The following is a 14,829-nucleotide window of genomic DNA, read 5'->3' as shown; positions in this document are numbered from 1 at the left end:
AATCTTCAACATAGAAATGCTACCAAAATGTATTGAAACTTGTTACAAACAGCGCAAACTGTCTCGAACCAGAATGGAAAGAGTGGGAGGCCCCGGTGCACAACTGAGCAAGAGGACAAGTACATTAGTGTATCTAATGAGTTGCCTCTTTACTGTTGACATTGAGACTGGTGTTTTGCGGGTACTATTTAACTAATCTGCCAGTTGAGGACTTGTGAGGCATCTGTCTCAAACTAGATACTAATGTACTTTTGCTCAATTTTGCACCGGGGCCTCCAACTCCTCTTTCTATTCTGGTTAGTATCAAGGTGAGACCCAGATGCAGACACAGGAGACAGATGGTTGGAGTCTTACAATGTTTATTAATCCAAAAGGAGTAGGCAATAGAACGGTCATGGACCTGGCAAAAGGTCCAAACCAGATCAGAGTCTAGGATGTACAGAGTGGCAGACAGGCTCGAGGTCAGGGCAGGCGGAATGATCAAGTAGGCGGGTACAGAGTCCAGAAACAGGCAAGGGTCAAAACCGGGAGGACTAGAGAAAGGAGAATAGCAAAAAGCAGGAGAACGGGAAAAACCCTGGTTGACTTGGAACATACAAGACAAACTGGCACAGAGACAGGAAACACAGGGATAAATACACTGGGGAAAACAAGCGACACCTGGAGGGGTGGAGACAATAACGAGGACAGGTGAAACAGATCAGGGTGTGACAGAGCCAGTTTGTGCTGTTCTGTGAAGGGAGTAGTACACAGCGTTATACAAGATCTTCAGTTTCTTGTCAATTTCTCGCACGGAATAGCCTTTATTTCTCAGAACAAGAATAGACTGATGAGTTTCAGAAGAAAGGTCTTTGTTTCTGGCCAGTTTGAGCCTGTAATTGAACTCATAAATGCTGATGCTCATGATACTCAACTAGACTAAAGAAGGCCAATTGTATTGCTTATTTAACCAGAACAACAGTTTTCAGCTGTGCTAACATAATTGCGAAAGGGTTTTCTGATCAATTAGACTATTAAAATTATAAACGTGGATTAACTAACACAACGTGCCATTGGAACACAGAAGTGATGGTTGCTGATAGTGGGCCTCTGTACGCCTATGAAGATATTCCATAAAAATTAGTCATTTACAAAATTCACTGTATTTCTGATCAATTTGATGTTATTTTAATGGACCAAAAATTTGATTTTCTTTCAAAAACAAGGAAATGTCGAAGTGACCCCAAACTTTTGAAAGGTAGCATATATGGGGGATACATCCTTCTCAGCTCTGCAGATTTTTCTGCAAGGAGGCAGAGCCATTAGATAATTTATTTTGGTACTGTCCATATGTAGCTCGTTTTTGGTCACAGGTCCAGGAATGGCTGAAGAATTGCAACATTTACCTTGAACTAACATTGCAGATAGCAATACTGGGTGATTTGAAAAGTCATAGTCAATCAATCAATAATATAATAATTATTTTAGCAAAAATGTTTATCTTTAATTTACAATCTGGAGAAGCTATGAAAATAGAAAGGTTCAGTACTTTTGTGAAGCATCACAGCACAGTTGAAAAATATATGGCAAATAGAAATCCAAAATGGATGGTGTTAAGCGATATAGTAGATGGGAGGGGTTGAAGGGAAAAGTGAAGATATATTCTAAAAAATCTGTGGGTATGTACATATCTATGTATATGGATATATATATATTTACCCCCTCCCCTCCCCCAAAAAATGGGGGATTGGAAATTATGCAGACAATTACATTGATGGAAGCAACAAGCTATCCGCAATATTAAAGCTGATCCACCCCTTTAAAATAAAAAATATATAGTACTTAAGTAAAAATACTTTAAGTACTACTAGGTCGTTTTTGGGGGTATCTGTACTTTACTTTATTTATATTTTTGATTACTTTTATTTTTACTTCACTACATTCCTAAAGAAAATAGTTTACTTTTTACCCCGTACATTTTCCCTGACACCCAAAAGTACATGTTACATTTTGAATGCTTAGCAGGACAGTAAAATGGCCCTACTGCTTCTGATCTGGCGGACCCACAAACACAAATGCTTTGTTTGTAAGTCTGAGTGTTGTGCCTCTGGTGATCAGTAAATTGAAAACACAAACAAATGGTGTCGTCTGGTTTTCTTAATATAAAGAACACTTTTACTTTTGATACTTAAGTATATTTGAGCAATTATTTTTTATTTAACCTTAATTTAACCAGGAAAGTCAGTTCTGAACAAATTCTTATTTACAATGATTTACATGTACTTTTGATACTTAAGTATATTTAAAACCAAATACGTTTAGACTTTTACTTAAGTAGTATTTTACTGGGTGACTTACACTTTAACTTGAGTCATTTTCTAATAAGGTATCTTTACTTTTACTCAAGCATGACAATTAGTTATATTTTCCAACACTGCCAACGGCATCATGAAATTGACCAAGTACCAAGACATTTGAGTCAAAAACCGGGAGTCTGAATCTTGGCCGGAAGTGGATCTTACAGAGAGAGAGGGATCAAACCAGGGTCTGTAATGACGCCTCTAGCACTGAGATGCAGTACCTTAGATCGCTGCGCCACTCGGGAGCCCTAAATAGATGAGTGAGTGAGTGAGTGAGTGAGTGAGTGAGTGAGTGAGTGAGTGAGTGAGTGAGAGAGAGAGAGTGAAGGGGGATAGAGAGTGAAGGGGGGATAGAGAGAGGAAGAGAGGAAGAGAGGGTAAAAGGGGGGATAGAGAAAGAGAGAGTGTGAAGGGGGAGATCGGGAGAGAGGGAGAGAGATAGAGAGAGTAGAAGATAAATATCAAGAGAGGAGCAACAATGTGCCGTAGCATCATGAATAAAAAATGGGGACTGAAAGAGAGGTCGAAAGCTCAATTACAGTGAGTTTAAACACATTAACCTTATGGGACCCATAGAACGAGTCATTAAACCAAAGAAGCCACACAAGAGTTAAAGAACAATGCCATGCCTCCAGCCCGACACCAAAATGCTAAAAACCCAATTGACCCACAATTTACCAATCAAACGACGGCTCTGCTAGGCATGGACTATCTCCATTCCAGGTTAATTAACCAATCAAGGAGAAAGATAACCATTTGCATAACTAAATGCGCCATGTCTGCAAGGACCAACACCAGAGTCAGAATCAATTTGGAATATAGATTTAGTTAAATGGCTCTGATGTTCGAACTAATTGCCTCTGAAAAACACGAGGGAGGAAAAAATGTCCACCAAACAGTGTAGCCTACACTCTTTGAAAAAAAGGTTCCAAAAGGGTTCTACCTGGAACCAAAAGTGTTCCAACGAGAACCATCAAGACTTATTCAAAGGGTTCTCCTATGGGGACAACCGAACAACCCTCATCCCAAAAATTCTAGGTGTAGTATTCGTTTCTTCATGTTTTGCTGGTTATGATGGGTCAGTGGCAACGGAGCCTGACACTTCACATGGTAAATTACATCTGTCTGTAATAAGATTTCAACTGCCAACTAAACCTCTTTCTGGAGGGAATATAAAGACACCATATCATATCATACCATTTTAACAGCTTAAGTGATGCCAGAGGCATGTGTGGTGACAATTACATTGTGACATTATTGTCATAAGTTTCATGATTTCACCCACCATTAGCCTAATGAAGAACAAATCATACAAATCCATGTGAGATGATCTGTTGATTTGGGTGTAATTGACCCTCACACAAGTGTCAGGCCAAGATTTGGGTTCAGGCTAAGCATCCATTTAGTCAATGCTGTCTAAATTGTGAGAGAATTTTCCACATATCTGTTGTTTCTCCCCATTGGCTTCATGACTGTTAACTATACTGACCCATAGAATTGGGTCAACAGCAATCCACCGCAGGGCAGCATGCTGCCCAGGCAGATAACTAGAAGGAGAAATTGTCGCTAAGTGGATTCATCACGGGTACATCATTGGAGACAAAATGTTCCTACGTCTCTCTCATTATTGGTAGGCAGCACAACTGCAGTTCATGTCAATCGAGAACAACTACTATACATGCAAATACTGCAGCCACCAGGGACCGAGCAGCAATGAACCTCTAACATACTGTATCTGCAATGCTTGACTATTGATGTCGCAAAAGGCACATGCCAAATTCAAGAGTTTTTATGATGCATTATTGCATTTATGTAAATATCCAAAACGAAACAAACAATAATGGCAACTAAAATTATTTTGAGCCTTCTAGGTAAATACACATTTCAATGCATATCATCACTCACTTGCATACATGAAATTAAGTAAGGACCCAGGAAAGGCCGAAAGCAGTGCATTTATTCATGTTTATGTTTTATTGATGTGGGGAGAACTTTGCCCCAGGAAAGTCAACCAATCATTTTCAGATTGGCTCCCACTCTCTGTGGAGATCAGTCATTCCTTTATCTTAACATTCTATTCTTGTTTTTTGTTTTGTTTTAATTGGCTTATCCAAGTGCCTGGTTTTGTTATGGAACCATGAATTCCAATCCTGTATGTTTTGTGGAACGTGAAAGCAGACAGAGACATAAAAGGTATACCAAAGAAAAGAGCTGTTTGCAGAGATTTAGATTCTTTGGAGATGCTTGAATGGACAGACTCCATGGCAACAGAGGTGTTCTAGCCATAATTTAATTTTGATATACATTGTGATACCAGCTGGACACATCTCTCTCGCTCTCTCTCTCCCTCTCTATCACACACACACATACATACGGACAAGCACACTTCTGACAAAATCAATTCTCTGTGCTACTAGATCACTATTGGTTTCCAGCCAAGGACGGAAACTCTGAAATTCAAAGTGTTCTCTTTGCTTGGATGAGGCAACACAAAGCTGCAGAGGGCAAATTGAGATTGTTACTTGGTCTCACAGAATACCCCAGCCTATACACTGATTTCTTACATCTTACAACACTTCACATCATCAAAAACAGAACAGAACATTTCCATATTGGCCGATTACAGTCGGCTCTTAACTTGGATTTGCATTTTTATGACAGACGCTTTCCTTTAAAATGATTTGAATCACTACATTCAGTGCTAATGGAGAAACATCCTGGTCCTGGAGATCTATAGGATGCCCAGGTATTTGTTCCAGCCCAGCGCTAACACACCTAATCAGGGGCATAATGATTGATTGAAGAAATGCTGGTCAATAGTATTCTCGCCCACCAGCTGGCTCTCTATCTGTTGAACTGGTATGTGCAAGAGCAATTATCCTGGGGATGAGGTTAAGTCAAGAGTAACTCATGTAGCTAGAGTTGGCCAAGCAGCAGTCAAGCATGGACTGCACCAGTAAATACCAGGGTATTTCATTTACAGATACAGGATCTTAATTTGAGCATCCTGTTGCAGGATAACTAAACATTGGTGTGTATTTGAGATTTAAAAAGGTTTCAGAAGTTTGTAATTTCCACTTTGCAATTTCAGACTTGATTTAGTCTTACTAAGAATTTATCAACCGTCACAAAAATGACCATTAATTATAATCCACAAAATAATAAAAACAATTCTGCTGTAGTAAACTGGTTCAAATTATGATCCTACTTCTGTAACAGAGGTAGAGAGGACAGCCTGTTTCCTGCTATTTCATTAAAACTAGAAACAATATGAGTGATAGATCCAGGTCCTAGACATTCTCCCTCCCTAAGGATCATATAGGACTTGTCATGCTTTCCAACTACATGCCTCCAATCATACTTAGTTTATCCTTCTCTCTCCCACTGGATCGTACTGTAAGAAGATTGCATCCCTCAAATATCACTTCATTCTAATGGGATAGGTAGGGGAGTGATATGATCATTCATCATAAAAAGGGTATTTTGTATGAGAAATGTGGAACACTGTGATAGAAGACTGCAGACACTTTTCTGTTGGACTCAAGAGTATCCTGAGGGGCCAAACATACCATTTAAATTAACTTCCAGGGACACCCAGTTAATATCAGTCAACTATCAGGTTCTTTGTAATATACTTCGCAAAAAATCCACTTCAGAAGCAATACCACATGTAAGTTACCTTTCAAGTTCCCTGAAAAGTTCAACGTAATGGGAGCTAGTGTACTGCTACTCTGCATACTCATGAATATGTACAGAATTTCGCATATCATAACAAATACATAAGCCATATCTTGGGAGAAAAAGAGTCCACTGGGCCACCGTGGTGTGTGTTTACCCACCTCCACTAGCATACTCCTCTAGTAAAAAGAGTCCACTGGGCCACCGTGGTGTGTGTTTACCCACCTCCTCTAGCATACTCCACTAGTAAAAAGAGTCCACTGGGCCACCGTGGTGTGTGTTTACCCACCTCCACTAGCATACTCCTCTAGTAAAAAGAGTCCACTGGGCCACCGTGGTGTGTGTTTACCCTCCACCACTAGCATACTCCTCTAGTAAAAAGAGTCCACTGGGCCACCGTGGTGTGTGTTTACTCACCTCCACTAGCATACTCCACTAGTAAAAAGATTCCACTGGGCCACCGTGGTGTGTGTTTACTCACCTCCACTAGCATACTCCACTAGTAAAAAGAGTCCACCCGGCCACCGTGGTGTGTGTTTACTCACCTTTACTTGTATATTCATTCCAGGTAATAATTGTTGATTTGTTTCTTTATTACCTTTAAATATCCAAGTTGGTAAATGTTGAAAAGGTCTGAAAGACTATCTGGTGTATGGTAACTAAATATCCTGATTTCACATATATTAGCTTTCCCAGCAGGCATAGCCTTGTTTCACTGTAATAGGTTAATGAATTAACAATTAAATCAATCCATTAACGTACACCAGCTAATGGCGAGGTTTTAAACACCACCCATTTTCCCCAAACTACGTTTTACTCTATAGCCATCAACATCTCCACTAAAGAAAAACAGACTTGATCGTGAGAGAGGCCAGTCGTGACCTGATAGGTCTAGACCAGGGGTGTCCAACCTTGTTCCTGGAGAGCAGAGGAGGCTGCTGAGGGGAGGACAACTCAAAATAATGGCCAGAATGGAGTGAATGGAATGCGTTTGATACCATTTCTTTCACTCCATTCCAGCCATTATTTTGAACCATCCACCCCTTAGCAGCCTCCACTACGGGAGAGCTACCCTCCTGTAGGTTTTCACTCCAGCCACAGTTGTAACTAACCTGGTCCAACTTATCAACCAGCTAATTATTAGAATCTGGTGTGCTAGATTAGGGTTGCAATGAAAACCTACTGGATGATAGTTCTGCGGGAACAGGGTAGGAGAGCCCTGGTCTAGACATCGTGGCAAACACATTCATTTAATTGGGCCCCTGATGCACAACACACTAGTTGGATCTGCAGTGCCACTGAGAAAGACTTGTCAAACAGCACAAAGCTGGCAGGTAGCAGGAGAAGAAAGACTGTGACTGTGCCTCTGTTGTTCTCTCCAGATTGCAACCCATTTCACTGCACTGGCAAGCACAGGCAATTCAGAGGCCACTGAAATACATCTCAAGTTGATTCATTGTTAAAACTGGTACATTGCCTTCTCGGATTGGAATAGCATAAAAAGAGAGGTAGAAAATAAGTAATTTAGAAAAGCTGTATTTTCATTAGCTGAACACATTTGGTGATGCTCACTCTGATTACTGTTGCTGTTTCGAGGCACCCCTCAAACTTTTCAGAGATTTGAATTTTGTGGTAACCTAATAATCAGGCACACATTAATAACAGACTGTGAAAGCAAGTTGTGCAATCACGAAGATAAACACCTATGACAGAACAATATGTGACAAGTTTTGCTCTCATGAATAAGGATGAATGTATTCATATATTCATAAGAAATAATTTTCATCAAACACCTGCAGTGAAATATTGATTGGTTACATTTAGTTACCTAAAAGCCCACCATCTTGATTGTAATCAAAAGGACATCTACAAAAGGACATCAACAAAAAAACACAGTAGCAAATGACAAACAAAAAATATATTGCTTAGCTATAGAAAGACCTTGGTCTTTCCTAATCACAAATATGGATTGAATTGATTGTTTGTCTTTGTGAGTGATGACAAGTTATTCTGTGAAGTACCAATTTCATCCAAGCATAACTCTGGTGAAAGCCCCTATGCATTGATTGAGCTTGGCGAACAACATTAGTCTTTAAATGCTTGCTGTAGGCCAACACTCCATTATCCCCAATCCACACAGCCATGCTTGCTATGTTTAAAACGTCAAAGTGTATGAGGATTCCTTACTCCATAATAAGTCCCTTGCATTCCAAGCACCTGAGAAATAATGGATGTATGAATGGCACTACGAGACATCGGCTGAGTAGTGTTTCACGACCTCGCTCAGCTTAGAACATGATAGCATTAACTGTTTTGCTTCAGGCAGGTGCCTGTGTGTGGCTCATGCACCATTGTAAGGGATGCCACATGACAACATTATATTTTAGTTAACAAGGTTCTGTAGATTCTGGCATCCATAAGGTGTCAGTACAAGAATTTGGTATATACAGTACCTGTACATTCAAACAGTTGCATTTTGAGATTATATAATGTCAAAACCTCTGCAATTTTATGTTGAAAGGATCATGATTTAACTGAAGGTGAGATTTGAGTGAAAAAAAGATGGGGAACATCATAATATCTCCTGCCAATTAAAATAAATAGATAAACAATAACAACAAATGAGGCTATACTCCTCAATATTACTATGCTGTGACAGTTATTCATAATTCCTTACATGCAAGCTTGTCAAATTTGATTCACAGCCTGCTTCATCTCTGATTAAGTCCATAACATAATGAGTGTGTGTGTGTGTGTGTGTGTGTGTGTGTGTGTGTGTGTGTGTGTGTGTGTGTGTGTGTGTGTGTGTGTGTGTGTGCGTGCATCAGAAGTGCAGCATTGACTTTAAATGCACTTTGTGAAGCCAAATGAATCTGAGTGCTGTGGAAGTGCTGAGGCCCCACAGTGATGTTCTGCATTATGGTCCCTTCACACAAATCATTCATGATAAAAGCAAATAGAAGTGTCATTTGGAGGAGTACAAATATAGTTATAGGAGTGGAAGGCTAACACTCCAAGTGCCCTTATTACTGTATAAGTATTCCTGTAAGTACAGTGTAAAAAGTATTGTAATTACAAATTGTTACACTGCACTTACAACTGTAATCCTTACCCTTGTCCTTACCCTTACCCTAACTCTAATCTTAACTCTAATCCTAAACACATGGCAAGTGCAGTGTAACAATGAGTGAGTAATCACAATATTTGTTACACTGTACTGACAGGAATAATTACACTAACACTATTCAATAACCGCAAAGCAGTCTGTCATCAACCCCACAAACGCATAATACTATGTCATTAAGACATTGTGGGGGAACATTCACAGAGTAACATGGTCTTCATTACAGCCTTCCACGGTGGTGTATGATGTAATCAATCAGGTATCCAACCCCCGGTTGTATGTGCGCCTCAATACCACGGTAGCCCACTGAGCTATGGCAATATCCCTGAGCTCTAACATGAGTCTTCAGCTCTCTGGCAAAGTTACCCAGGCAAGGTATAGTTCACTGAACTACATCTGCTACACATAGTCCCCATCAGCAACAGTGAATTTGCGGATCTCATGAGACTACAGAAAGTGAAATGTTCCAATAGACCCCTAAACAGTTTGGACTACAGTGTCAATGACTTCCACACTTACATACTGCGGTAACCTATTATACACTGAGTAGACTTAAGAAATAAGGCACGAGGTGGTGTAGTATATGTCCAATATACCATCGCTAAGAGCTGTTCTTAGGCAAGACGCAACACCATTAACTGTGGTATATTGGCCATATACCACAAACCCCCAAGGTGCCTAAATGCTATTATAAACTGGTTACCAATGTAATTAGAGCAGTAAAAAATAAATGCTTCGTCATACCCGTGGTATACTGATATACCACGCCTGTCAGCCAATCAGCATTAAGGGCTCAAACCACACAGTTAACAAAAAAACATCAAAACATCTTAGATGTGATGTCCCGTTTTGGGAACCTGCATGGTTCTGGTTCCGGTTCTGACCAGCATCTTTGCTTATAAATCGTCATATATCTAAATGGATTGCATTGAGCGATAGCCCTGATTCTCACGGACACAGGCGTATGTATATTTGGCCTGTGTGAAGCGGAATGTGAAATCTGACACCACTTGAACCTGGGATGTCCCTTCTACCATTTCATTAGCTCTTCTGACTGTCCATCAACTCCTGGCTCCTGACTACTCACATGCTCTGTTTAACCTTTATTTAACTAGGCAAGTCAGTTAATAACAAATTCTTATTTACAATGATGGCCTACTCCAGTCAAACCCTAACCCGGACAACGCTGTGCCAATTGTGAGCCGCCCTATGGGACTCCCAGTCACGTCCGGTTGTGATACAGCCTGGAATCTAACCAGGGTCTGTAGTGATGCCTCTAGCACTGAGATACAGTGCCTTAGACTGCTGCACCACTTGGGAGCCCACTAGCAAAGTATTGCAGCAGGAGAGAGTGGTTTCGTCGCAGTAGCACATTCATAGATCAATTTATAGCCAGTAATCTAAGATAATTCATATATTTTAAACATAAAACACTTTTTGTTTGTCATAGAGAGAGAATATTAATATGTGATGAAAGGTGAGTTCCTAATGAGTTCAGGAAGCCAAGCTACAGCTATGTGAGACGTTCACTGCGATGGGGGCAGACGTTTTCATCAAGAGAGATCTTTAGCAAATATGCACATTTTCTCTAACACTAAACATACAAATATGTATTTTACAGTTATAAGGAAGGTGATATATTTAGAAAGCATATAAGTAATTTCAGGCCTTAATCATACAGTTGTATTGAATAGGAAATACATCATATAAAATATTTAATATTTGTATCATATTTTTACTGTGTATTTGAGCGTGTGTCCTCCAAAGTGACTACACCCCCAAAACATGTACCAGAAAGGTGAAATTTGAACCTTTCTTGGAGTATGCAGCATTACTAATTATTGTTTATGGCCCTCTCAATATAAATAATTACTTTGGGGGACTATGTAGATGACATTTTTGATTACATTTAGTTACATTTAACTGGTTTTAAGAACACCTTCCTAATTTTGAGTTGCACCCCTTCATCTACACTGATTGAAGTGGATTTAACAAGTGACATCAATAACGGATCTTAGCTTTCACCTGGATTCACCTGATCAGTCTGTCATGGAAAGAGCAGGTGTTATTCATGTTTTATACACTCAGTGTAGATTAGACCACACCTATTTCTCCTACTATTGCCATACCTTACTGATGTTGACACTTGGACTAATTTTGAAATTACAACAGTGGGCCAAATGCCATGGACAAAGGAGGCATTAAATAAATTGTATAAATCTGAAATACTCCGCAGAGTATAACCTGGGTAGCCAACAGCCCAGGGGCGAACTGGTCATTTGGCATTTTGGGCAAATGCCTGACGGGATGCTTCATTTTTAGCCCAGTGGGCCTGTGTAACTTGGATTTTTTTTTGCACAAAATGATTGTTTGTTGTCTGTGCAGATTGTTGTTTATAAGAGTATTTAATCTATTATGAATATGTTTTTCTCTATAATGGAATGAGATAGAATAGTCATATCAGTGCCAAAAACTGATTAATTTGTCTCTGGTTTGGAGGAAGTCCTGCATATTTCCCGCCTATTTCATTCGCTGAAAGGCCTGTCACTTCTTTGCAGAAAGATACGCATACACAGGAAATCTATCCGCATCCACATAAACTGGTTCCGGCATCACTCTATGACAAACACAGAAGGTGTTTTATTGAATTCAATATAATAAAATAGATAAAGAGGGAGGGAGAGAGACAGCCAGGTCCTTAATGTAGCCATTGGCTGCAGCCAAAGCATTAAGGATCTGTCTCTCTCTCTCTCTCTCTCTCTCTCTCCTCGCTCTGTTTTCTTCTATTGAATGATATGTAGCCTAATATTTAAACACTTAGCAAAGTAGGCAGGGGGGAACGCGTCAGGCACTAATTTGAAATATGAATTTATACTGTTATAAGGTACTAAATAAGCCAATGGTGATCTATAAGGTATTCATTCTGTGATTTTGTTCTTTGGCTAATATTTGTGTTTATTCATTCACAACTAGGATGGGTAAACACTTTATTTTAAGGGTCCAGAATAAACCATGTATGAGGATTTATTAACTGTGTGTTCATCATTTATTAATTATTACTACCACATGAGTATACAATTTACTAATAATTAGCAAAATATTTTTGCAGACCCTAATCTAAAGTGAGTGCTATTTACACTGTTTTGAGTGACAAGTGTAATTTCTCCCCAAAAGAGCTGCGCATGCCATTGGTAGACATTCCTGCAGTACTTGGTAAAAGAATAAGCACAAAACACAGGATGTTTAAGGAAATATATATACATGTGTGAATAACTAGCTTACTAACATTTACAAATGTGGGAGTAATGGTCAATGAGTGATGAGCAAACGGTTTGCAAATGCCTTATAATGCCTTATAAGTGGTTTAATATGGACCTTAAAATAAACACAGGCAGTGTTGTCCCCTGGTCTTCTGTTCCCAGTGATGCTAGGCTTACAGCACAGACATCTCAGCTGCTGCAGCAGTCATGTGTAGTGGAGGTAGGGAGAACAGAGAGAGAAACACACACACCGACACAGATGTCCTGCCAGTTTATTGATAGTTTGGCTCTGTATTATATATGTAATAGTAATGAACCCTTAGCATGGGGGGGGCTTTCATAAGGTATTATGGGCCAATAGTCATCTATTAGGCATTTATTCAGTAATTGTTCGTCTTTATCTAATAATTCTGTTTATTAATTCACAACCAGGATGTTGCTGGGCCCAGTACAGGCAGTGTGGTCCCCTGGTCTTCTGGCACCAGTGATGTGAGAAAGGATGCTAGGCTTAGCAGAGACAGCTCAGAGGTGAGTGCAGTGGAGGTAGGAAGAAAACAGAGAGACACAGATGTACTGTACTGCCAGTTTCTTAATATGTTGGCTCTATATGTAATAGCCATTAACACTTAGGAGTGACAGACAGAGTACAAGGTGAAGCAAAGACAGACAGAGTGACAACAGAGGAGAACAAGGAGAAGCACAGACAGACAGACAGACAGACAGACAGACAGACAGACAGACAGACAGACAGACAGACAGCAGAGAAGATGCAGACATACGGCACAACAGGGATGCAACAGAGGCCCAATTATAGTGGTGAGTTCTATCACCAGCAGAGTTTTTACATGTTGTAATTGTCTTAGACATGAGCTGCTGAAAAGAGAAAAGGAGGAGGACAATGTTTCACAGGTCACTGTCTGCCCCTGTGCACTAATAATTAATTAGCCATAAAGCAAAGTAACCTCAATCACGAGACAGACATGTTATACATGAATAATCTCATGTCTTTAAATGATTCAGAGAAATGCTCCCTCTGAGTTTAATTGACAATAAAACCATGCATTATTTCGCGCGGGGTGAAAAAGCTGTGCGTAATGATACGCAACTTGAATGCTAGGCTTTTGAAATATACTGCAGGTGATACATTGAGTATAAGACTAAAATGTTGAGTTAAAAATCGTCTTTAGAGATGCACACCATTTGTACATTATTAACTTTAATTTATTTTAACTCACGCTGCTGTTTTCTCCAACCCAGTGCCCCATTGCCTGGTTGTGCGCAGAGTCTCCGGACAGAGGGAAAGTGGAGGTAACCAGAAGCGGCTCACTTTGCCTCGGGCTAGTTCTTGCGTCCTCCCCAGTTCGTCGGTATTCTGTCCTCGAACTGTAAACGCCTTGTAAAGGCTCCACAAGCTTCTCGGCTGAAAATGCGTCACCAGGACCTCCAATTTGACTCCTGTCCGAATATTCGCCAAATGATGTGCTTCGCTTTGTCCTCGTTTGGTTACTTGAAGCAAATTTACCGTCTTTAACTTCAAAGGTACTGACAGACTTTTTGCTGTCAGCAGTAAAATGCTTGGAACGGTTTGGCGCCTTTTTATCTCTGACAGTAGATACAGCGTCTGGTGGCACTTTCCCAATAACTCCGTCCAAGTCCTTTGGCAATTTCTCCTCACCTTTTGGACCTACGGCTTTTCCATCAATTGTTTCCATTCTAAAATCTCTGGAAAATGTGGATTCCTTGTCGATATACTTTGGGACTTTGACCCATGCGGATTTTAGGTTTGCGCGCAGCTCCAGAGGCAATTTATCCATACGGTTAAACCAAACGTTCGTCGTCGTGGAACTCGCTGGCCAACTTATTTCAGCGTATGCCGTCAACATATTGTAAAAAGAGATTAAAATGCAAGTCAAAAGAGCCCAACACCAAACTGACCCCGAGACGACCATGGTTTTCAACTCACTGTTGCCAAATATGTTAAAAAATAAAAATACGTTTGACGGTGGTAGTAGATTGATCAACTTGTGAAATATTCACTGCGTTACCGTTACAATCAAGAGTCGCTTAAACTGATCTGCTCACGTCCAGGAATTTGTCAAAGTGACCAACAACCAGTTGGGGAGGCGCTGCACAGCAGACAAAATGCGCCCGACAGAAAGTGATTGTGGCAATTGGAGGGGTGTGTAGGACAAGAATTATGTTAAAAACGCATTAAATATCTAAACTTGTCTATTTATTTTTAATCAACATGAATTAGTGGCAGTATCATTATTTTCCAAATCCATATGGAATAGTTATCCGGACAACTGGATAGCCTCCTCCAGTGCGTCATTTGCCTATACTGAGATTCATGTTTTGTCGGGTGAACCAATCTTTACCATTGAATTTCCTTCTGCAGAACAGGTGAGTGTACAGCTTTAATAGACAA

The 14,829-nt window shown here is 40.0% G+C and overlaps 1 protein-coding gene across 1 annotated transcript in view; it reads right to left on the bottom strand.

Moving 5' to 3' along the window:
• The window catches only part of LOC112253049 (VPS10 domain-containing receptor SorCS3-like), a 52,758-nt gene extending 38,224 nt beyond the window's left edge, over positions 1–14,534 (bottom strand). The window contains exon 1 of the mRNA XM_024424917.2: positions 13,637–14,534. Coding sequence (XP_024280685.1) covers positions 13,637–14,350 — 714 coding nt within the window. The 5' untranslated portion in view covers positions 14,351–14,534. The remainder of the gene's footprint in view (positions 1–13,636) is intronic.
• Positions 14,535–14,829: the final 295 nt, after the last annotated feature.

Source organism: Oncorhynchus tshawytscha, linkage group LG06 (genome assembly GCF_018296145.1).
Source record: "Oncorhynchus tshawytscha isolate Ot180627B linkage group LG06, Otsh_v2.0, whole genome shotgun sequence".
Lineage (NCBI taxonomy): Eukaryota > Metazoa > Chordata > Actinopteri > Salmoniformes > Salmonidae > Oncorhynchus > Oncorhynchus tshawytscha.
This window is presented reverse-complemented; position numbering and strand designations above follow the sequence as displayed.